The 26,612-nt window shown below is 36.0% G+C and overlaps 2 protein-coding genes across 2 annotated transcripts in view; both read left to right on the top strand.

Moving 5' to 3' along the window:
- Positions 1–13,455, top strand: part of LOC136253360 (CARD- and ANK-domain containing inflammasome adapter protein-like) — a 53,848-nt gene extending 40,393 nt beyond the window's left edge. Inside the window, exons 17-23 of the mRNA XM_066046014.1 lie at positions 7,149–7,238; positions 7,309–7,407; positions 12,666–12,764; positions 12,873–12,974; positions 13,036–13,129; positions 13,179–13,250; positions 13,307–13,455. Coding sequence (XP_065902086.1) covers positions 7,149–7,238; positions 7,309–7,407; positions 12,666–12,764; positions 12,873–12,974; positions 13,036–13,129; positions 13,179–13,250; positions 13,307–13,320 — 570 coding nt within the window. The 3' untranslated portion in view covers positions 13,321–13,455. The remainder of the gene's footprint in view (positions 1–7,148; positions 7,239–7,308; positions 7,408–12,665; positions 12,765–12,872; positions 12,975–13,035; positions 13,130–13,178; positions 13,251–13,306) is intronic.
- Positions 13,456–22,613: 9,158 nt separating this feature from the next.
- On the top strand, positions 22,614–23,631 carry LOC136253602 (uncharacterized). Its single transcript, XM_066046268.1, has 3 exons — positions 22,614–23,037; positions 23,108–23,180; positions 23,556–23,631. Exons 1-3 carry the CDS (start codon positions 22,614–22,616, stop codon positions 23,629–23,631), a joined length of 573 nt encoding a protein of 190 aa, XP_065902340.1.
- Positions 23,632–26,612: the final 2,981 nt, after the last annotated feature.

Here is a 26,612-nt window from a genome sequence, read left to right as displayed (position 1 = left end):
CCAAGAGGTAGCACCAGTGTATCTAGAATCTAGACCCAGATCCCAGCATTAGCTGAGTGAGATACAGTACTCTAATAAAGCAGTCACACTAATAGAGCAGTCTGGCAATTAACAGTATTCAGCATTAGTAGCTATCCTAATAAACTACTGAAACATCAGTCTCACATTCAATTTCAGAGGGTCTACTGTATATAATTTTCCTGGGTGTCACTATTATAATTATTAAAATATCCTAATAGAGCAGTCACCCTAATACAACAGTCGAGACAACAGTTGAGAAAATGTTAGTTACATTGTGATAAACTGCTAAAAGGCCCAATTTTGGAGTACATAATTTGCTAGGCCCTAGCATTACTAAAAGTCTGGCTATGCTCCTAGCACAGGAAGGATGTCAAACACAATGAAATGCTCTAATAAAGATACAGTGGAATTTGTTTCAGTGGTCACCTGAATGAGTAATTACCTCTTTATGATCATGAAGACCCAAATATTTTCCAATGCAAATGTATGTATTGTGGTCTGTATTAAGCAGTCACCTGTCTAACATGTAGCAGCCAGCCAAGAACTCACCTATGAATCACTGTATACATAACTTCAACTCTCATTATAGTGATCACTGCCTTATAATGAACAGTTAGTGGCATTTTCAGCCAATAATCTGGCACCACGTCAATAAACTCAAAATTACCACACTTCCCATCTTTCAATGAATATTATAATAATACATCTGGCTTCACTGCTTAAAAGTATTCAACAGCCATTCATTCATAGCAAGCTCACCTTGTTGTTTCTGTACTGAATAATATTATTATGGTTGACGTGAGCCTCTTAATGATAGTCATAGGCACTAAAATGCTGCTTACTGCATTATGCAGGCTTTTCTCTATAACAGCCACCTGTATATGAAGGCCACAACTTTGTAGTCTGAAGGTGACCATTGTACACAAGTTCCACTGTACCTTAATAGAACAGGCTCTATTCACCTTTTTGTTTGTTTCCACAAAACATATAGTGTGAAGGGTTTTTGCCAGTAATTTAGCTCTCATATCCATTGCCACTATACCTTAGAAAGTTCCATTGAGTTTAAACCTGTTGTCATAGAATGCAAATCAAAAACACATCAGTGATAGCTGTACTGTATGAGCAGTGTATAAACTGGGTTGCAGTTTTACTTCCACCTACACTTTAGCTACCCAAAGACATTAAACAGGAAGGACTTCACTAAAGTTTTTCAAGCTAGTTGTTAATGTTTGGCTGCTCTTAAATAGTACATAATGTTTCTTGTTTGGTGCTCTGTGAGGGTAGCAACTTTATAAAAATACTGTCTCTTATTGGGTTGGGCCTGAGTGAGCCCCACACTAGTGGGTATTTTTGTACGGTGAACCATGTACGATAAAAATAGAAAACAATGATCATCAATTAAAATACCATACAAATTAAATGAAAGATTCGCATTGTACAGACCATCCAAATATGGCTCACATGGTAAACTAGTAATAGTATGTGGATACATTACCAATCTTCCGAATTTGGCCGATGTTCCAAATAACGCTCATATGGTGAACCAATATATAAATACATGGTGTAAATCGCTGAATCACACAGTGTATTGTGTCATGAATGGAACAAGAAGAAAGACCAAGAATCAGTAAAAGAGCAAAAAGAATTGTGAAACTCTGAACAAAGTGACAAAAAGATTAGCCAGATGATAGATACAGATATGCTGTATTGACCATCAAAGAACACTGTAATTTACCTCAAAGAAGAAGGGAACAACAGCTACCACTTAGTGAGTAGCAGACTCCAGTAATAACAATCATGGTGTTGTTACGAAGTTCCATTGTTTGATGCTTTCTCTATTGTCGGCAAAGTGACTCATGATGAATTGATGTCTTTAGCCACCTGCAAATGCACTGTCTATATATTGTGCGATTAATTATATGATCAGGCTTGCCCCTTGATGTTGTAGCATCTGTCTATTACATTTCACTGTCACAGTGTATTACAACATGCACTGTGTATGTAGGTTAACTGGTGTATGTACTTGAAGAGTTAATAATAGTGAGGCTATACTGAGGTTATACTGTATGTTACTTTGTCCTAATAATTTCTAATCAGTAACCATAAAGATAGCTATATGGATGTGTGAAAGTGCATTTTCTTGCTTCCTGTAAAATACATCTAATCCAAAACAGCCAAGCTGTAAAAAAAGTGTGCGGCCCTCAAAAAGGCTATGGTGAAAAAAGATGTGAAATCCAAGGTGGCGGCCAAGAAATGGCTGTGATGGTAGGTTAATGGTAAAAATTTTAATAACAACAATTCAGGTGAATTTTGGTGCCGCTTGGTCAATTGGCACAAAATTCACCTGAATTGTCGTTATTAAAATTTTTACCATTAACCTACCATCACAGCCATTTCTTGGCCACCACCTTGGATTTCACATCTTTTTTCACCATAGCCTTTTTGAGGGCCGCACGCTTTTTTTACAGCTTGGCTGTTTTGGATTAGATTTCACTTCTTTTTGTATTTGTATACCCCAAAGCCGGCCTATGGCCTGCTTTGGGACTTTTTTTAACCTATCTTTTTTTCTTTACCACAGGAAGAAGAAAAGATGAAGCAGATGTACCTTAAATATTTCTGATTTAATCAGTAAATGTACAAATTATATATATAATACATATATTTATTACAGAACTGTCCATGGTGGTTTCTGTGTAACTGAACACTCTTCAAGGCAACTTCTTCTAGCTGATCTCTCTACAGGGTGATTTATTTGTAGCTGGATTCTGTACAGGTGATTTTTTTGCTGCTGAGCTCTTTACAGAATGGTTTCTTTGTAGCTGAACTCTCTACAAGGTAACTTCTTCTAACTGATCTCTCTACAGGGAGATTTGTTTGTAGCTGAACTCTCTACAGGTGATTTGTTTGCAGCTGAACTATCTAGATGATGGTTTCTTTGTAGCTGAACTCTCTACAATGTAATTTCTTCTAGCTGAACTCTCTACATGGTGATTTCTTTGTAGCTGAACTCTCTACAAGATAACTTCTTCTAACTGATCTTTCTACAGGGCAGTTTGTTTGTGGAAGAATTTCTACAGGGTGATTTCTTTGCAGCTGAACTCTCTACATGGTGGTTTCTTTTTACTGTAGCTGAACTCTCTACAAGGTAATTTCTTCTAGCTGATCTCTCTACAGGGTGATTTGTTTGTAGCTGAATTCTATACAGGTAATTTTTTTGCAGCTGAGCTCTTTACAGAATGGTTTCTTTGTAGCTGAACTCTCTACAAGGTAACTTCTTCTAACTGAACTCTCTACAGGGAGATTTGTTTGCAGCTGAACTCTCTTTATGATGGTTTCTTTGTAGCTGAACTCTCTACAAGGTAACTTCTTCTAGCTGAACTCCCTACATGGTGGTTTCTTTGTAGCTGAACTCTCTACAAGGTGACTTCTTCTAGCTGATCTTTCTACAGGGTGATTTGTTTGTAGCTGATTTTTCTACAGGGTGATTTGTTTGCATCTGAACTCTCTATATGGTGGTTTCTTTGTAGCTGAACTCTCTACAAGGTGACTTCTTCTAGCTGATCTCTCTACAGGGTGATTTGTTTGTAGCTGAACTCTCTTTATGATGGTTTCTTTGTAGCTGAACTCTCTACAAGGTAACTTCTTCTAGCTGAACTCCCTACATGGTGGTTTCTTTGTAGCTGAACTCTCTACAAGGTGACTTCTTCTAGCTGATCTTTCTACAGGATGATTTGTTTGTAGCTGATTTTTCTACAGGGTGATTTGTTTGCATCTGAACTCTCTATATGGTGGTTTCTTTGTAGCTGAACTCTCTACAAGGTGACTTCTTCTAGCTGATCTCTCTACAGGGTGATTTGTTTGTAGCTGAACTCTCTTCATGATGGTTTCTTTGTAGCTGAACTCTCTACAAGGTAACTTCTTCTAACTGAACTCTCTACAGGGTGATTTGTTTGCAGCTGAACTCTCTTCATGATGGTTTCTTTGTAGCTGAACTCTCTACAAGGTAACTTCTTCTAGCTGAACTCCCTACATGGTGGTTTCTTTGTAGCTGAACTCTCTACAGGTGATTTGTTTGCAGCTGAACTCTCCACATGATGGTTTCTTTAAATTTGTAGCTGAACTCTCTACAAGGTGACTTCTTCTAGCTGATCTTTCTACAGGGTGATTTGTTTGTAGCTGAATTCTGTACAGGTGATTTGTTTGCAGCTGAGCTCTTTACAGAATGGTTTCTTTGTAGCTGAACTCTCTAGAAGGTAGCTTCTTCTAGCTGATGTCTCCACAAGGTCACTAGTTTGTAGCTGAACTTTCTACATGGTAGTTTCTTTGTAACTGAACTCTCTACTAGGTAACTTCTTCTAGCTGATCTCTCTACAGGGAGATTGGTTTGTAGCTGAACTCTCTACAGGTGATTTGTTTGCAGCTGAACTCTCCAAATGATGGTTTCTTTGTAGCTGAACTCTCTACAAGGTAACTTCTTCTAGCTGATCTCTCTACAGGGTGATTTGTTTGTAGCTGAACTATCAACAAGGTAACTTCTTCTAGCTGATTTCTCTACAGGGTGATTTGTTTGTAGCTGAATTCTGTACAGGTGATTTGTTTGCAGCTGAGCTCTTTACAGAATGGTTTCTATGTAGCTGAACTCTTTACAAGGTAACTTCTTCTAGCTGATGTCTCTACAGGGTCACTAGTTTGTAAATGAATTCTCTACATGGTGGTTTCTTTGTAACTGAACTCTCTACGAGGTAACTTCTTCTAGCTGATCTTTCTATAGGGTGATTTGTTTGTAGTGGAATTCTGTAAAGGTGATTTTTTTGCAGCTGAGCTCTTTACAGAATGGTTTCTTTGTAGCTCAACTCTTTACAAGGTAACTTCTTCTAGCTGATGTCTCTACAAGGTCACTAGTTTGTAAACAAATTCTCTACACGGTGGTTTCTTTGTAACTGAACTCTCTACAAGAAAACTTCTCCTAGTTGATCTCTCTACAGGGAGATTTGTTTGTAGCTGAACTCTCTACAGGTGATTTGTTTGCAGCTGAACTCTCCACATGATGGTTTCTTTGTAGCTGAACTCTCTACAAGGTAACTTCTTCTAGCTGATCTCTCTACAGGATGATTTGTTTGTAGCTGAACTATCAACAAGGTAACTTCTTCTAGCTGATCTCTCTACAGGGTGATTTGTTTGTAGCTGAATTCTGTACAGGTGATTTGTTTGCAGCTGAGCTCTTTACAGAATGGTTTCTATGTAGCTGAACTCTTTACAAGGTAACTTCTTCTAGCTGATGTCTCTACAGGGTCACTAGTTTGTAAATGAATTCTCTACATGGTGGTCTCTTTGTAACTGAACTCTCTACAAGGAAACTTCTCCTAGCTGATTTCTCTACAGGGAGATTTGTTTGTAGCTGAACTCTCTACAGGTGATTTGTTTGCAGCTGAACTCTCTACATGATGGTTTCTTTGTAGCTGAACTCTCTACAAGGTAACTTCTTCTAGCTGATCTCTCTACAGGGCGATTTGTTTGTAGCTGAACTCTCTACATTGTGGTTTCTTTGTAGCTGAACTCTACAAGGTGATTTCTTCTAGCTGAATTAACTCTTTCTATAGTTGCATGAATTCCCTACAAGGTAATTTCTTCTAGCTGATCTCTCTACAGGGTGAATTGTTTGTGGCTGATCTCTCTACAGGGTGACTTGTTTGTAGCTGATCTCTATACAGGTTACTTTTTTCTAACTGATCTCTTGAATTCTCTTTGGGTGACTGCTCTATTAGGATGACTGCTCTATTAGGATGACTGCTCTATTAGAGTATCTCGATCTCGCACTTGCTACACCAAGTTGGATTTCGTGTTATAACTCCGTGGCTTTAAGTCTGATTCTTCTACACCATTGAAGAGCCTTTCTAAGATGATAACTCCATCTGTACAGCGATTTTCAAAGCATTACCCCAAGCGGTTTATCTGGTAGGCGTGGCAAGCAGTCGTTTTTTTTTTTTTCCACCCCTTCCATTTTGAGATTCCGTTTGCTAGAACAGATCATTATAAATTCAGCTATTACCCCAAATCTATCCGCGATTGGAACAATTTACCAACTGACACAATAGAATCCCAATCTCTACAAGTATTTTTAGATAAATTATAACTGACTCTCATCTATGTGATTTGTAATGTTTTTTCCTTACCTGAACATATCAGTTTGTAACTGTGTTTTCAGTAATCATAATCATAATCATAATCATTAGCTAATCTCGATTGCGTAATTGTTACACACTGTTGGTTTTTTCGTTGTATCTTCCTGGTTTTTAGCTCGATTTCTTTCAAACCACAAAAGGTTTGAGGTTTAATAGTTAACCTATTCACCCACCGATTTTCAGCTTCTTCCCATACGTGGTTTACCCTGTAGGCGTGACAACATATTGGTGTTATTTTTCGTGATTAATCACTCATAACTCTTAGCCTGTTAATCGTATTCCAGCCAAAGTTGGTACAGAGATGCGCCTTTATACCCCCCTTCTGTGTGCCAAATTTCAAGGCGATCGGATATGGCGTTCGCGTTTTATAGCAGTTTTTGTAAGTGTGCGAAAAGAGGAAGAAAAATAAGAAGAAAAAAACGAAGAAACTAAGCCAATTTTTGAAGTCGTATATCTCGGGAACGCTTGAAGCGATTTCGCTCACATTTGGAATGTGGAGTACTGAAGGTAGAGGGAGTGTCCACAGCAAAAATCGTCTTGTTTCATCAAGGCAGCACAGAGCTACGGAAGTGCAAAAATTGCGTTTTCTTTCTTCCTGTCAATATACTCACGGGTGTTACGCGCCGGCTTCTTGGGCCGCACGACACACTACCGTGTGTCTTGATACTGATACTTATCTGTTGTATGCCAGCACCAGCTATACTTGGCCACACTGCATCGTGATTGTAGAAGCACTTAGCACCAAGATGTTTGGGAAGCACATTTTGGTTAGATGCTTATTCCACTAAACAGAGTACAGTAAGTGTGCTTAGCGTTTAGTAAAAAACTAATTTGTAAATATACACTAGATCAGTAAATCTTTTCCAAAAAGTTTCATGGCATGCTCTGAGCTTTGCGGCATTGTTATACTAAAGAATATCATTATATAATTTGGTTGTGCTATAGGATGGATATATTCCACTACATTTCGCTGCACAAAGAGGCCATACACAAGTAGTGGAGATATTGATCAAGTCTGTCAATGCTGCTAATAAAGTGAGACAATAACAATCCGAATGTATACCTTAACAATATTGTTTTGATTGGGTTTTTTTCATATGCATAGGATGGTTGGTCTCCTCTACATATTGCTGTACAAAATGGACATATTCAAGTAGCAAAGATGTTAGCAAAATCAGAAGGAAATGTCAATGCTTGCAATGATGTAAGACATCACTTTTGTGTTTGTACTGTACAATACCATAGCTTGTCTCTTCTTTTACAACACAAAAAGATAAAACTTATACAATTTAGGCACCACAAAGTGCATACCAGTGTTTACATATTAAGCGTTTTCTATACTATTAATGTATTTTCTGTATAGAGTAGAGGCTGGTATTGTGGGACAGGGGGTAATATGGGTCGCATAGCTTAAAACCAGTTGAGCAGATTAAATCCTGCAGATTTAGGAGTAAAGAGATAGTACCTATTCAGATCATCACAGATAGTGATTAGAAGTCAACCACAAAGCTAATTATGGGATGATATAGCTCCTTAAATTTACTACATCATATTGGCATACTGTTGATGATTCTCTTTGTACCACTCACTATGTAGTTAAGATTACAAAGGTGTAAAGTAGACATATGAAGTCAACTAATCTTTTCTGACTGCCTGCAGTGTCCCTGCTACCCTTTACATATGAAATCTACCGTAATTAAATATGAACTATTCAACTTTCAAGCACAGCGTCTCATAATACCCCCATATGTCTCATAATACACACATCTACAGTGTTCCAGAAAAATTATCATACAGACCACCACAAAGCAGGAATTTTTTTGAATTTTTAGGTTAATGTAGTTTATGGGTACACTTTTCCATAGTAATAGTGTGAAATACCAGAGTTACAGTTTTAGGTAACTTCAATGCTTTGAAGTTAAGTGTCTCATAACTACCACCACTACTCTATTTAGTAATACTGTATTACGATGTGTTCAAACTAAAATCCATGATAACTGGTGCTTGTACAATATGTACTCTTATAACTTGTGCTAGCCACCTGCTCTTATAGCAGCAAGTTTATGTCCAATATTTTGTTACGATAGATACATCCATGCCGGGTGTGAAAAAATGTGACCATCAAAAATTTCAAGAATAAGTTGAAAAATTAAAAGTGGTGGTTTAGAAAATGCTGAAATGACTGAATGTAATACATATTGTATTGCCATGTAGCATTGTATTGGAATATAATTTATATACGTAGCAGAGACTGCCCATGTATTAATCCTAATAAAAAGATCTGCCAATATTACTAATATCCTTAGAAAGCACCCCCAAGGTCAAAAGAAGGATTAAACGCAGGTTACTAGTTAATATGAAGTCAAAAGGAGTACCATTTTAAAATAAACTGAACTATGCCACTTTGTAGAGATGGGATGATACAGGATTTGAAAGTAATTACCCCAAAAATATCACTATAGAATGATATTGTATTGTGTTACTACAAAGCTGTGCATAGCATATATATCAGATTTTCTTATAACACTGACAGAAATCAATATCTTATCCTGTGGTAATACTGACTCAATAATTTGATTGCATACTGGCATCTGTATTTCAATATTTTGAAAACTTTAACTTTATAATAGTATTATGCCAAACACAGCTATGCTAGGTAATGTTTAGATGATACATCCACTACAATTATTGGAATACACAATGCATCGATACTGTATATTAAAAGTTGTATCATTACTTGTATCACCTCTGTCTTGCATGTTGCAAGTATGGTGATGTTTTTTACATATATCATCCACTTTGTTTATCTTATTATTTGTCTTAAAATTAGAATACAGGAAGTAGAGAGAGCTGATGATAAAACGAAAGAAAGTCAAACAAGTCAACATGTTAAGTTGTTCTAGAGTTACTGTACAATGGAGCATGTCAAACCCTTTAAGCCTAACACTTCAAATTATTACACGTTGATCATCTATTCAGATTCAGTGGATGTGGTACATTCCCTATTGAAGGTGATACATAATTATATCATTGGATAAGTAGAAAAGCTTGAAGAGTATGCTGAAATTATTGCTGCAAAACCCTATGTTGTTAGTCGCTTACTAAGAATAACACATGTAGCTGCCTTTGCCATGACTAACAATTAACAGTGGTATACATTAATACCAAAGCATTCTCAGTACAATGGGACCTCCATGAACACCTAAGTTCCAGTTCATTCAAAAAAGTGTTCAGATAGGTGAATCTATTCAAATAAATTAAGCCCATTCATTTTCATTCAACTACTCTAATAGAGCATACACTTATGTTACATACACCTGTTGAAGTAACACTCTAGTAGAACAGTCATTAATACTGCTTGGATGATTGAGGATTCATATAATTGAGATTTGGATAATCAAGGTGCTCATGATTTTTGGAAAAAAATGTCTTCATCTTTTTGTCTCCACCATAGCCATTGAGTCCAAAATTAGAGATCTGTGCATGACAATTTCAAGTGTTCAGCTTGACGTAATTATGTACTCCACTGTAGTTTTAGAACAGTTTGGCATGCATATTCTGACTTGTTTGACTTTTTATTTTTTAAACAACCTCTATTTCCCATATATATTTTATTGTAAAATTATTGGTATGTTTGTAGATAATTTAATTGTTATTCTGATTTATAGAGTAGTTCTTAATGTTTATTACTTCTAACTTTATATTTATATAGTAGATACTAAAATAGGTGGAATGTGGCAGTGGTATTTCAGTAGGTAATTCCTAAGTTATGTACTGGTATGTGTAAGGTGTGCATTGGTTTTAATCTATATTGAGCTGTGTTTTCTGTGCACCTTGTAGCTCAAAGTGACCAGTATTTTGATCTATCATTATTTTTGTTATGCATGTGTAGTTTTGCTTACATAACAACAGCTACAGAGTTACAAGACAAGAATCAAATAAGTGTAAATTCATGGGTCAAGATATTCTAATATAACAGGTACCATTGAGTAAAAAACTGCCCAAAATGTTGGTAGGGGGTTCGATGCAGAGGACTCTACTCCTAGCACCCAAACCCTTCACCACTAAGCTGCTGCTGCTGTCAAAGCTGTTCACCTCACTCTGATTTTCATTAATAGATTTCAACTTTTACTATAAAGTAGATATAAGCTTACATGTATAGCTAACTTTTTAACATAGAAATTAAATTGTTCTATGTGTATTGCACTAGAAGTCTTCCAAAAATAATGTGCATTTTATCAAACAGTATGGTAGTACTGTTTAGAAGGGTTCCACCCTAAAATGAATAGTAGGCTTGCGTCGATTATGCTGGCATAATTTTTGGCATAATAGGGGATGAAAAGCATAAAGCATAATGCTGGCATAATGGAGCATAATTAGGAGCATAACGGGAAAATTTCCGTCACAATAGTATAACTTCTGCTATAACAGTCACAAAGTCAAGGGCTAACCTGTTTTGTATGGTGAAATGAATCCTGATAATGAGTAGAAAAATACAGAACTACATGTTTACACCGAGGTTTACACCCCTCAACAAAATGAATATTTTTCTTTGTGGGTTTGAGTTTTATAGGACACGTGCAGTCATGTGCTAACTAGCACCAAGGCATGGCAAAGCAGTATAGCTGAGCTTCAATCACTGAATTTGGTACTATATAACACGTCTCATCGTCTGAAATATGATATGATGATTATGATTATTGGAAGCTCGGTTGGAAAGCAATACAATAGAAGCTCTGATGATAATAAGGTTAGTGTTGAGTCAGATAGCTAGTGAATGTCTGGACATTGAAAATAATACATGAGGTTTGGAGTGAGACTGAGGTTAATATCAAACCAGGAAAGTTTTCAAAAAGATCAAGATTCTCCAATAGAACAGTCAAAAACTCTAATAGAACAGTCATTGCATCCAACAGAACCATATCCCCAGTAGGCTAATATGTTCTTGGCGTGGTGATGCAAGTGTAAGTTACATATTATACTGAGCAGTTGCTGTTCTTTGAATACCAATTGCTATAACTCAGAAGATTAATCAGAAACGATGCATAATATTCTATTTGCATACAAAACTACAAAGATATTGGACAATAAAAATAATGTCTACAGCTTCTGAGGGAATATAAATATGCCCCCAGATCCTCTGCTCTAATATGACGAACTCTGGAACGCATCCAATTTCAAGCTATTGCTATTATTTGTATGTTGCAGTTGAAGTGACACTGCTCCATTTACATTGTATCATAATAAGGACTTCTCTGCACAAAGAAAAAAACAAAACTGATAAAAGCATAATGCATTTCTGAAAAGCATAAAAACAAGCATAATAGGCAGAAAATTGAGGAAATGCCAAAAGCATAATAACCAAATTTTGGAACATAATAGACTCAAGCCTAATGAATAGTGCCCACCACCATAAACCATCATAACAGTAATCACACATGATGAAAGCACCTCTAAGGAAGCATTAAAATCAAAAAAAAACTTACAGAAAGTTGAATATTGAACTTGTGAAAAATTGCCAAAACCTAATTTTTGGTCTGCTCTCCTGCCGTACCCATAGTTACAAGGCTAGAGGTCAAACAAAGTAGTGCATGGCCCCCATTTCACTCCACAATAACAAACTCACAGGTGGTATAAGTGTCTTCTGGTTCCAACAAGTGTCTGCCTAAATTCTGCATTTTGTCTTTACTTTTGTCTTCTAAGTCAATTACATGTTCTAAGTCAATTACATGTTCTAAGTCAATTACATGGCTGTCTTCTTCATGCAAGAAAACCATACTGAGGTGTTAATGTTCTTCCTTAGAGAAGCAGCATATTTATATGTAGATACCACAAAACTATTTGAAATGCTTACTCTAACTCTAGTTGCACTTATAAAACGAACAGCTGTGACCCTCCCTTACACCACCAGAACAGCAACAATAGCACAGAGACCACACCCCTTAATGATAAAGCTACATTCAACTGCAGTTTAATATATAATAGAAAACAAGACATGCCTTTTGATTTATTGCATAACTCAGCAATTGGCTATGGTTTCTTCCTCTTGAGAATTAGTCCCTTTCGTTTGTAACTACATGTGTAAACTGGCAAAACAGTAAGATTGAGATACTCTATTAAAGCAGTCACAGTCAAAATATCATAACTATGTGGCCCATGCCAAAGCTAAAATAGTTGAAGAGACTATTTCAAAAAGGACGTAGGTTTTTCCAGCATTAAAAATTAGGGGATATGAATGGTGGTATTACAACATAGCTATGTGTGAAAACCCCTACTTTTGTATTGAACATACAGATAGTGGTAGCATGCCAATGTAGAGATTGTCCCACATAGCTATGCTGCAATACCATCATTCATATTATTTTCTTTCAGTACATTTTATTGTTGGAACCCTACTTCATTTTGAAATGTTTAATTGCACCATAACTTTGTTAGATTTTGTGTTTACATACTGTATACTAGGCTGGAGATGTTCCTATGCATATTGCATCAAGGAGAGGTAATCTTGAAATAGTTGAAATGTTAGTAGAAACTGGAGCTGATGTTTATATAGCCAACAAAGTAAGGTGATAATAATAATAATACTAACACTAAATATTGTTATATCTAACACTGCAAGCGAATATTTATATAACACTTCAGATGTTAGATGATGTTGCATATTTATAGTTCAACAGATTACCAATAGAAGAAGCAATACGATGTGAACAATACCATATTATTCATTATTTTGTGAAGGAAGTGAAAATGAATATTACACGATTAGATCAGGTGTGCTGTGATTATTACTCACGTTTGTACAAACATGGTTCTACTTACTGTATTCATATAGACTGCACAACTACAAATCAGAAGAATGTCGAAGTTATTGCCTAAGAGATCACTTGGGCCTAGGAGATCTCTTGGCCAGTTGATTACTGACTATGGTATACAGATGTTGTTTAATGTATAGTGTACATACACTATACTACACAGACATAGATTCTGATGAATCATCTGATGCTTATTCTAGTGCAAGTTCAGATCATGAGTCAAGTGATACTGAAGGTATGTAAGAAGTGTACAATAACAATGTATGTTTCACAATGTGCTTTTGGTTTCAGTTACAGAGGGATAGATGAGGCCATGCTGTTTTGATATGTATTTACATACTACAGTACTAAATTCTTTTGTTGGAAATATATAAATAAACATTTGTAAGTACCAGTTTGACTTCATGCATATTGCTGCATGTAATATGTAGTATAATTTAGTGTCCTTATAGTATGTAGAGCTATTAACTAATAAATGTAATTAACTTCTAATATTTAGCACTGTGTGACACATGTACAGTAGTGCTGAAACGATTATTCAGTTATTTGACTAATCAGTCGGCATGATACTATTCGATTCGTTAAGACACTATTCGAATATTCGTTAGCACTTTGTACACTGTGATCAGATGGATAAAGCCAGTCTTGAAACTTTAGATTCTGAAAGTGGCATAAAGATTCTGTTTTAGAAGAAATATAAATAGCTCTCAGGCTTTACCTTGCTCCCTAGCAAAGGTTTCAGTACTTATTGAACAGAAATTCATGCTTACAGAATAATCGAATATTCGGTTGTTTTGTTCACAACTATTCGAATAGTAAAAATTGCTATTCGTTTCAGCACTAATGTACAGTCATTGTAACTGTATGACATCACTAGGCCTGCATCAAATATGCCAGCATAATAGAAAAAGCATAATAGGCTAGAGTGCTAATGCTAGCATATTAGGTGTATATTTCAAATTATGGAGTTATTTCCTTGAAAATAGATTGATACTCCCTAATAGAGCAGTCAGTAGAAAATGCAAACTGCAATAAGCACTCAAATGTATTGTATCGACATTCTCTAATAGAACAGTCACTTAGTAGTGAAATACTCTAATAGAGCATTCACTGATTATTAATAGAATGTTCCAAGAATTGTAAGAAATGTTATTAACCTAGAAGTATATGGGAGCACTGAAAAGCATAATAGGTGAAAATTTTAGGAAATTCCTGAATGCATTTTGAGCAAAATTTTGAGCATATTTGACTCCAGCCTAGACATCACATAACTACATCATGAAACCATGCAACGACTGTATACAGTGAAACCTATATAATCTGACGCTCATTGGGATAATAAAATTGTGTTGGATGGTGGATTATTGAGGTAGTATTACATAGAAAGTCTTTTTGGTACACAAAACAATGTCAGATTATAGAGGTATTCTGGATTACAGAGGTGTCGGATTAGAGCGGTTTCAGTGTAATAATATTATTGAGCCTGATACTTTGATCGAGTTGTTATGAGAGAGCTGTTATTTATTCAGGAGTAGCAAATGTTATAGATTCACTTCTTGTACATTGTTATGAGATTTATATGTATAATTTCGTGCTACTTTATATGTGACTGGGCATGTGGGAACATAGACTTGTCTACTGTTTAAACCAGCATACAACACAAGATCAAAAAAAAAAAAATCAACCAGATCTAGAGTATATAACTACAGTATCAAATTTAACAGAAGTATGTAAAAGCAGACTGCTAAATAATTTCTATCCTTCCATACAAAATTCCATCAGAAGTACAGTATGATGTTTGCACCACACATGCAGTGCTCATGCCACATGGTTCTGTTAGAACATCTGGGTGACTTTACTATTCAAAATGTGACTGTTATACTAGAAAATATTTGTTTTACAACACTCGAAACCAATCTCACACAGCCAGACCACTTTTTTCTTCTTTGGTCAGAAGAAAAAGGGTCTAGTATGAAGTTTTGTTCTGGTACTCCATAGATTTTGGGGATTTTACTGTGTGGCTTCTGATTGCTGTGAAAGGCTTGCTGATTAGTGATGACTGGTGAGAACCACACATAATAATTTTGCCTAGGTATTTTCAGATGCCACCAATGTGTGTGGTTCTTGCCATGCAGGCTTTCACAGCAATCAGAAACCATGCAGTAGGAGAAAAAAACTGCTATACTGCATCCACCAGACAATTATTCCTCCTGACCGAAGGAAAGTGCTGACAGTGCAAGACTATCTAGAGATAGGAATGCACATACATTCCCTCTCTAACTTTGCCGTTGTGTTTAATTTTTGTATAACAATTCTTCTATTTCTTGGCCATCAACTTTGATTTCGCATTTTTTGAAACATTCCTTTTATAGTTATGATCATTAATATTGATGTAGGCATTGGGCACACAGTATTGCCTTGAGCCTCTTGCAATATACATATACATGCATTCATTGAAGGCATCTTACATATTAAATACTCATATTGTAGGAAATCTTGGGGTAGTTGAAGTGTTAGTAGCAGCTGAAGCTGATGTTATGCAACAAGTTGTGCAATTATGATACAGAAGCATTCTGCACTGCATCTGCCATATATAATAATATATATTCTTGTACACAGTTTACTTGGTTAGCAAAAACTACAAACGCAGTGTAAATTTTATGGCTTGAAAATTTACATGGTATATATTCCGCATTACATGGTAAATAAACTGTGTATTATAATTATAATCTATGCAGCTTAACAGATTAGTAGTGCAATGTGAACAGAACCACTACTTTGTGAAGGAAGTTAACATGTATGTTACTACATATATGCTGACCAGAACACAACTATCACAAGCAGTGTAGTATATATACATACAGTGCCATTACCTTCTACCCAAAAATATTATGATACATTGAGTGGAGGCTGCACAGCAACAAATCAAAAGAATTTTAAAACAAAGATCTATGGATCAGCTGATTGCTGATTATGGTATATATGCATGCACCATTATGCTGATTCTTCCAGTATTAGTTATACACACATGTATAATGTGAAGACATTGACTCAGATCATGATCAGTCATCAGACACTCATTCTAGTAGAAGTTCGGGTCATGAGTCAAGTGACACTGAAGGTACAGTAAGTAAACAAGGATACATATTAGCACTGATGTCATGTTTTATGTTGTTTACAGAAAATTATAATTTTAATCATTTGCTAAAGAAAAAGATCCTTTCAACAGAAGTTAATTGCTAAACAGAGCAATATGATTCAGATAGTAGCTACAGGGGCTTTTTTTTTTGTAAAATGCATGCATAACACACATAGTAAATTTTTCTAATATGAACATGATCATGAGACTATAAAATCCAGTGGCTACATATGTACATATAATCCTTGCAAGTTGCAACGTTTTTATTTTGTTACAGAAACATGGATACACATAAAATGAAGATCCACCTATGTAAATAAATCCTGTATAACTATAGTTTATTAAAGATTTGAATTGGTAGCACTATACGGAACTTACTAAGGTGGTCAAGTACATCCATGCAACCATACATACGGTAATACCAGCACTTACAGATGAATATCCCAACCTTAACCTGTTGAAGTACTGGGTAGCTATAATATAAGTATTGTACAGTATGGCTGTTGGTACTTGATGTTTAGCTATCACCATAGTTAAAGCCAAAAATAGAAAATAGCAATGTGCCTAATTTGCATGGATGTACTTGACCACCTTAGTAAGTTGAGATACTCAATTCAAATTACCAACTAATCACATCAAAACCCACCATCCATGCTATAGCTAGTTACTATATAAGCAAATAGATTTTCATTTTCTCCATGTTACTTCATTGTCTGCATACAAGCTCCATACTACTGTCATTTTGCATACACATTTGTATTTATATGTAAAAGACAGCATAATCAATATATCTATTATAATTAAATCGCTTTATTTTATGATACGGAAAGTATTTTCATGATTTACACTAAATTCAGTTAATTAAGTATCTTGATGTTTTAGTATCTACAGTTGTATAAAGGACTTAGCCACATGTTCTAATCTTGAAGCTTGAATTGTTGTTAAGAATTGAAATTGCAGTTAGCATTATGGGGTTATTATTCCTGGTGTTGACAATAAAAATGCCACATCAAGGGTTTACTGAAAGGGGTGTTGTGGAAGTTATTTAAACCCTTATTCCGGAATTGTTTTCCTTCTTTGAAATTGTTGTATATGATGGAAGAGGAGTTAGGGATTGATGCCAAATATAATTTTATTTTTATGGTATTGTTAATAGCAGCTGTGGAATCTGTCTTGGGTCTTGTATTTTAGTGATTTATTTTAGAATACAGGATACAATAGGGGTGAATTCTTAAGTTAGAATGATGTGAAACATATCAGTGAACATACATGCATACATGCATGAATATAATATGTTTTTGTGTGCATCACATACAAATGTCACTGCATTTCCAGACTTCCTACACAAGAGCATTTTAAGCACCATTGAAGCCAAACCCTGGCTCCTTTAGCTATTCAAGCAACAGTGTCAACTCTCTAAATGTATGCATGTTTGAGTCAGCCATAAAAATCCTTTAATTAAACCCAATCAACCCTGCACTTTCATAAAACAAACTGCAATTAGCAATTAACATATTCAAAAGGATGTTGACTACCACAATTCTTAACATCAATACATTCTTTGAATAAAAATTGTCATGGCACTATTTCACTAGTACCACTTCAAAGTATTTGCTGACCTCAAATAACACACTTTTTAATAGTATACATATCATGGTTAAGCCAGATAAGGTCATGGCACATGACAGCAGTACTCAACTTTAGAGAACAGGCATGCTCAATTTGTTGGTCAGAATGCATGCAGTATGTACATTATATTATGTGCACATTATGAAGTGATCATGCAATGCATCTACATAACCGAGATTATGTGGCTAGCAGCTAGCTTATAATGTTCACCATTATATGCATATCCTTTGTATCTATACTGAGGTGGAAGACTGGAGTAACATATAGGTATATACTTTACTACTAACCAGGTTGTGCAATTGGCAGTGTCATACATACAAGCCAATGTCATCGGTATAAGCAGTATATTTGATATGGAACTAGTTACAGTAGTTTTGACTTCCAGTAACCACTCATTACTAATATATAGTGAATATCATAGCAAACTACATACGGTACTAGCTAGCAACCACTTTTAGCTTCAGATGTGAATCTTGTATTCATTATACTCTTTGGTAGAACGTTATATACTACAACAGGCCATAACTAAATAGCTGTTTCTGGTAGCTATGTATGTATTCATTGTGACCACACGAAACCATATCAGGGCTTGCACCAGGCATAAAAGGCTACTCCAGCATATACACAATAGTTTTTCAGGACCAGAGGGCTGTTGTGGATACAATGAGGTTGTTATTACTTCTTGTATTGACACTTTGTGTCCTGAAAAATGTACAGGGGCAACGTGCACGTAGAGCTAGGTGTAAGAGACCTAGTGAGGCTTTATGAAGTAATGTATACACAAGGTATGTTAAGGTGTGGGTGGATATCTAGGGCAGAAGCAACTAGTGTCTCATACAGTAAAAACTCCAGCACTTTTAATGTTGGGGCATGTGCGCTGCTGCCTCCCCTTATCCCTCATATCAATGAAATACTCCCGTCAAGATGTTCTGATAGAAAAGTCAAGTTATCACTGAAATACTCCAATAAGACATGCAACACTAACAAAAGTATTGCCGATGAACTTGAGGCTGAACTATAATGCTGAGTCCTTTGATACCATGATATGTCACAATTTTCATTTGGGCCATAAGCATTTTACCATTGGTATCACAGTACTAAAATTCTTACAGTCCATATTTAGTTAGCAAGATTTCAGTTTACATTTAAACTCCTCTTCATGACCGCACCAAAGCTATTGAGTACAAGATGCATGTATAGAATGTTTGCAGCTTTCGGAGGTCCCTTGTGTGTTTCACCTAGCTGTATGCTATCCTCTTGCAAGTTGTGCATGTCCTTTGCTAAAGTCTGGGAGTTTAAACCTCCTATGCTGCATTCACATTCATCACAAAAGTCTCAAACAATTATGTACATAACTAATCAATTGTAGAAGTTTATTTCCACTAGGTGAGTGTGTACCACTTAAACATACATTTAAAGTGTTGCATCTGTCACTCTGGAAATGGAAAATTGGGAGGTAATTATTAATGGGTTAATATATACACCCCAACTTAGGTCTGTTGATGAAAGATGGCTACATATCACCTGGCCAGTGACTATATAACAGCACTAATGTCCTGTTGAGAATTATCAGCAGTTTGACATGATAAGCAAACAGTCCTATATTATTGGTGGAAACTATCAGTAAATGATTGCAGTGAAGGAAACGTTTTCCTCCTTTGGGGAACCAGGAATTGGAAGGGAGTGTGACTACTGGCTATCCTTTTCCAATTAGCAAGTTCACAACTACATTCATAAAACTACAGCAGCTGAAATAATTCACTGGCTAGTTTAACAAGGTAGTGCCACAAGAGTGTTGATTTTTGTAGAGATATCCTTAGTATATATCCTATGGATAATTGAGCCTGAAGCATGAATGATGACATAATGATGCAATAGTCTAACAGCTAGGACAACTATGCACACCTCACATGCACAATTCTATTAATAGTGCACTCTGCAGTATGCATGTTGAGTAATCAATCATGCATGTGCAAGAAATCATATATCATATTGGCCATAATTGAATGACACCATGAAGCAATAGTCAGCAACTCTAATTGAGTAGGCAGTTAGTCATTCAACATGCCGGACTGTTTTATTATTAATTATGCATTAAGCAGCCAAATAGATTGAAGATTTATTTGCAACAATATTGTATTTACTATTAAACAGTTCCATGCAAACCAAAAACATTACTGTCCATTCAGATATGGCAAAATATGGGTATGAATACTGAGAGCATAATGGTTAAACTATTGAGTACTACAGCTAGGAAATATGAAAGTTCAATTAGCTAGTGCATAGTATGGGGCCATTTAAACCTACGTATTTTCAATATGATAATTATATAATTTACGAGATTAAATTGTTTTCATTGGTTTGTGTATATATTTTGAAAGCAAACTGGCTCAAAAATTTTTTTAATTTGTACTTTTGAGATGAAATTTGAGGACAGTTTCGAAAGTAGCAATTATGTGTGCTATTAACTTTGAACACAAGCTTAATTTAAGAAACTGCATCTGGGATGAAGATGTCCCCAGTGGATGGATTTGATGAAATGAAACGATCATGTGAATTAGTGATTATGGCTGAGTTGTGGCCATGTATTTATGTATTTCTATTTACTCCAATAATTATATTAATAGAACATTGTACAATGAAGGCCTCAGTTTACAGTACTGAACCCTTTTGGTGGCAAGAATGCTCAGGAGGGATGTTGTTTGCAGTTACATAGCTATAAAGGCATACTCAGTTTACAGGGGACCTTTTCTAGACCTTGCAAGAGCCTTAAGGAGGGCACTTGAAAATGAGGATACCTGCATAGTTCGGACATCGTCTTAGTTAAGATCTCGAAGTATATCCATTAGCATGTAAACCAGAGCACCTTCATAATCTGGACATTTTTGGTAGGTCCAAAGGTGACACAGGTTTCTTGGTGTGAATCAAGTACCAACTTTGGTGCTTTTATGAAAAAATGAGTGATTTATTGTTTAGCTGCTTCATTTATCAGTCAATTTAGTGCTACAAGGAGCTTCAAGCCAAACCTAGCTGAGATATTCCTGGCCTAGCTAGGGACTGCGTAAATCATATTACACGCAATACACCCAGCTGTTAAACCAGGAACATTTATATTATGTGCAATTCAGGGCACAGCTGAAGAACAGCCTTGGCTGATGCTGTCATCCCTGTAAAAATAAATTGGAAAAAAAAACCCAACATAGAAAATGCACAGAAAATATGATGCTTTCACTACCAGAGAAGTATCCCATGAAATACCTATGACTTTTTCCATGCATGTATGAAAAGTTAGATCCCCTCCGGGGAATATACATGAAATTAAAGTAACTTTCATGGCATATATACCATGGATTGTTTCATAGGCCAGCCATAAAATGCTTATGCACATCAGAATTTCATGGCATTTTTCCATAGCAGTAATAGAGATTTTATACCGATGAAATTAAAGTTAAACTTCACGGGGAAAGCCATGGGATTTCATAAGTATTTCATGGCACTATTTATGGCATTAGCTGTATTGGCTGGTAGTGTTTTAACACAAAGTGAAGCAAAGTTTGTTGGTTAGCCACTCTACCGTAGTAGCTACAATGTAGTCAATGAATGTCTAGTTAGCCTCTTGCTTAGTGTAGTGCACAGACTGTTTGTAATTCAGTTTTGTAGCTATATACCTATGCCCAGTTGTAGCGGTGAACCTGCATTTGTTTCATGAAGATTGGAGACAGTGAAGGATACCACTATAGAGTGAAGGGGATGCTGGCTTGTCAAATCTTGCACACTCATGGCTATGGGACTATTTGTTACTGAGCAAAACTCAAAATGAATGTAATGTACACTACGGGTGTGATCATTTATTATTATTATTCTTGGTGTGTATTACTTTGCAGACCTCTAATAGAGTGTAGTGCACAGGTCACAACATAGTACAAGTATCCAAATTAAATAAATCATTAGAGTCAATCACATTTTGGGGTAGATCATGATTGCAAAGGAGTACATATAAGAATCAATCCGTGTCATTGGTTGCATAAGTCTCATATTATGACCTCTGGTACTATGTACAGTGGATATGGGTGTCAGAAACGGATTTGCCGGGATATCAACAAGTTTGTTAATTATTTTAGACATCAATATGGCTTTCAGTTCATCTCTGAATCATGAAAGTGTAGGCCAATTAAGGTCTGTAAGCATTTGCGTGACACTAGCACAATGAGAGTAGTTGCTGGTCACAAATCTAGCTGCTTGTCGTTGTGTTCTCTCAATCATATCAATATCCCTCTTATAGTATGAGGTGCCCAGACAACAGCTGCATACTCTATAATTGGTTTTGTACAACCTATCTTTAATTGTTGGTGTACAATTGTGGAGGTTACGTTGAAGAAAACCTATAAGTTCTGTTTGCCTTGGAAGTTATTTGTTTTATGAGTTCTGACCAGCTCAGTTTTGGCTTATTTTTACACCTAAATATTTGGCATGGTTGACTTCCTTGATTGGTTTATTTTGAATATTATACTGAGCTAGTATAATTTAGTGATAATTTTTAAAGTAAATACTCTTTGTCCACACCAGTGGAGGTGATATGGAATAAATTCAATAAATGTGCTTCAAGTGCTTAGCTCAAGTACCATCTAAGCTTTCTTCCACTGATACAAAGCAACCATGGGTAACCTCTCACATTAAGCGCTTATCTCATAAAAAAACAACGACTTTACAACTTAGCCAGGCGCTCAAAGTGTAATCATCACTAGGATACTTATCATAGTTTTAAACACAAGGTTCAACAGGAATGTTGTAAAGCTTACAATAATTATATTGAAGGGCTAGTTGATTCAAATGGTTCTGTGTAAAAAAAAGCTTTGGACTTACAGCAAGAGTCAAAAGAAAGACCACTGTGGTGTAGCACCATTAAAGGTTAATGATGTTGTAATCAATGATAGCTTAGTTAAAGCACAAACACCCAATGAGTACTTTACATCAGTATTTACTCCAGTTACAACAGAGACTCCTCCAGAGTTACACGTGCGATCTGCACCGGACATCAACCCTATCATAGTTGACACTAATGGCGTTTCTGAGCTACTGCAATCTTTGGATATCCATAAAGCTTGTGGACCTGATGGAATACCAGCCCATCTACTGAAAGAAACTAGAGAAATTATTTCTCCTTCCTTAGCCTTCATTTCTCAAGCCTCACTACAACAATGTTCGCTACCTTTAGATTGGAAAAGGGCAAATATAGTACTACTCTTTAAAAAAGGTGATATTTCTCTTCCTAGTAATTATAGGCCTGTTTCATTAACATGTGTATATCTGTTCAAAACTGTTAGAACACATTGTGTATTCGCATATTTACTCCCACTTTGCTAAATATAATCTTCTGTGTGATCAACAACATGGAAGGTTGCTCATTTGAAACTCAGCTACTACTGACAATCAATGACTCTGCCAAAAGCTTAAATAACAATTATCAAACCGATGTCATATATACTACTAGATTTTTTAAAAGCATTCGACAAAGTGTCCCATTGACACCTGTTTCATAAACTCCACCATCATGGTATCCAAGGTAATTTACTTGACTGGATTAAAGACTTTGTACTGCAGAAATCTCAGTGTGTGGTGGTTGAGGGCCAACAGAACCACTTACCTCTGGTGTACTGTCCTTGCTCCACTTTTGTTTCTCTGTTTCGTAAATGATTTATATACCAAATAACATATCATCCAAAATCAAGTTATACGCTGACGGTGTGTTACTGTATGCCACCACTCACACAGAACAGGACTGCAATCAGTTGCAAAAGGATCTAGACTCACTGGGACAATAGGCAGACAAATGGAGAATGGTGTTTAACCCACAATTTCTTTATAATACTTCTCCCCTCCCCCCTCCGTCTCAGTTGTAAAAATAGTTTTTTAGCCACTGAGCTGACCTAAACCTGATAAATGGACTAGGACCTAGCAGATGCCCTTTAATGCAAACAAATATGTTGTGTTGCGATGTAGCAGGCTACTGACAACATTATCTTATGATTACTACAACAATGACTCTCTTTTACAGTTAATTACTAAACATCTCTACGTAGGAGTTTTATTGGAAAGTACTATGTCCTTCAGAAGCCACTTAGAAAACATCATCAATAAAGCAAAAAAGAAAATTAAATTTTCTCCGGAGAAACTTGTGTAGATGTAGTCAGGAAGCTGGTCAAATGCATGGCATTATGGCATATACCCATCTTATGAGACCTATGCATCACGTGCGTGGGGCCCTTATTTTGCCAGACGTTAATGCCCTAGAAAATCAAATGGTGCAAAGAAGAGCAGCACGATGGGTCACATCAAATTATGACTGGCGAAGTGCATGGAATAAGCATTTCATCTACTTTAGAAAATCTTCAGTGGCAAACACTTTCACAGAGAAGGCAGACATCAAGGCTTAAATTATTTTATAAGGCAGTTCATCATACATCACGATTAAAATTCCAGATTATTATAATCAAGAAACTTCAGTGCAATCGACCAGATCTTATCATCCCTTACATTTCTCAACACCATTTATAAACTCCAATTCATATAAATTTTAGTTATTTCCCTGAACAGTTGAAGATTGGAATCACTTACTCCATTATTTAATTTAATTAGACTCAGTTGATTTATTTTTTAGTTAATGTAATTACATGTATGTATAAGTAGTTAGCTAATTATAATGTGTGTGTATTTGATTTTTTTTCTTGGAGCTGGTCCCCCTGGACACATTCAGTAATTACTGGCTGTTCAGTACAATAAATAAATATTTATCAAATATCAATGCAGGGTTTTGACGTCTTGATATTGCAATGGACAGGGTATACCTGTAGACCCTTTTGTAGTAGGTGTCTAATGTATAAGTTGCTCTCAGACTTTAGCGCTTGTCACTGTAAAGCTTTATAATAATAATAACAATTGCTTACACTTCAACTTAGACCCTCTTTCTGTTATTTACTGTATATAGTTCCTTTTCATGTTTTCTTAGAACATAGCTATCCAAGTTTATTTCCCTCTGATTGCATTATTAATGCATCACTTTAATGCTCATTAACATTAATATAGCTACTAGCTAATAGTATTAAATTAATTCTCTGTATAGGTGATGGTGTGATGCATTGACAGCACAATCAGTGTTAGTGCAGAAAAACATTAACAGGTCATGAACTAGCTAAGGTGAGCAAAAACATAGTTTGCATAATTTTGGTTTTTGACAGCTAAATGCCATTTAATAAATACAGTACATTGAAAGGGTCTGCAACATGAAATTTCAACCTCTAGGAATCAACTACCAAACCATCCACAATTAGCAATCTATACAAATCTACATTTGGCCTGTGTTAATATGGTAATATTGTTTGTGGACCCCTGTATATAGCTAGCCCTTCATCAGCAAAAAGTAGAACAAGAGCAATCAGGCTGATCCTACTGTACAACCTTCAGGACTGCACATTATGAAGACTGTCTTGCTGAATTAAACTTACTATCAATGAAATATCGGACTGGAGGCAACATGGGGATATACATCAGTGGCAGATCTAGAAATTTTCAGTGGGGGTTTCAGGTTGAGGAAGTTTTCAAGACCAAAAAAAAAAAAAGTAATTACCTGCTGGCTGTTGAACGACGCGATGCTGATCTCAGATTTCAAAGGCAAAAGTATGAAGTTTGGCCAGTAGAAAAAAGTCCTATATAATACACTATGTATAACTCTTGGTGATGTTATCAACCTACATGATTGTGAATCATCATCCACACGAATCGTAATTTAATTTGAGGTGTGCACTATTTTCAGAGGAGGTTTCAGCTGAAACCATTGCAACCCACGCCACTGTACATGATAATGATTATCAGCTTTTACATAATAATCTTAATATAAACACATCAGAGTTGTACAGCTTATCTATACCCAGCGCCAGGGTTACAACTAAAATTATTAAAGCCACAATAGTAACAATTGGAATGACATGTACATAGTTTATACAACCTCATGCATTGACCTGAATGATTTTAAAATTTTGCTTGACTGTATATAGCTGGTCTATCTTTTTGTATGACTATCTAGCTACTGCACTAGCTATAGTTGATTCCTTATTGTAGACTATTTACCACTGGCCAGTGGCAGATACAGGGGGTTGCATTGGTTTCGAATGAAACCCCTCTGACAATAATTTCAATAAGCAACATGCCCGAAATCAGTTTATGGGGTGGAGTGAAGCTGCCTAGTTTGCAGATTACCAACCAAGTGGGCGAATTGTGCTTGATCTAAGTAGTAGATGCTGGCCCATGGTATTACAGGATAAGGGGTAATGTGGGTCACATAGCTTTAAAAGGTTTAGCTAGTGGGTTAAATCCTTCAGATTTAAGAGTAAAGGGATAAGAGAGTGATTGTAAGTCAACCACAAATCTAATTAGCTGGTACGGTAGCTCATTAAATTTGTTCTATCATATTGGAAGACTGTTAATAACTGTTTTTGCACCGCTTACTATGTAGTAAGGAGTACAAAGATATGAAGTGCATGGTGAAGTCAACTAATTTGTGTTAACTGCATGTCTACAGTGTCTGTGCTACCCTTTACATATTCCTTATATTGGTAGTGTGAAATACCAGGGTTACAGTTTTAGGTGATAGCAATGCTTTGAAGTTAAGTGTCTCATAACTACCACAAGTACTCTAGTCTTTAATGCCATTCTGGTACCACCTTTATCAGCATCAGAAGCGGCCTCTTTATCATTACAAGAAATGGAGGTCATTATTGAATGCTCTATTAGAGAGTTTTAAAACTATTTCAGCCTGCATCAGAGCATAGCTAA

This window comes from Dysidea avara, chromosome 4, assembly GCF_963678975.1.
Source record: "Dysidea avara chromosome 4, odDysAvar1.4, whole genome shotgun sequence".
NCBI classification, from domain to species: domain Eukaryota; kingdom Metazoa; phylum Porifera; class Demospongiae; order Dictyoceratida; family Dysideidae; genus Dysidea; species Dysidea avara.
The sequence above is the reverse complement of the archived record's forward strand: the minus strand, read 5'-3'. Positions and strand labels throughout refer to the sequence as shown.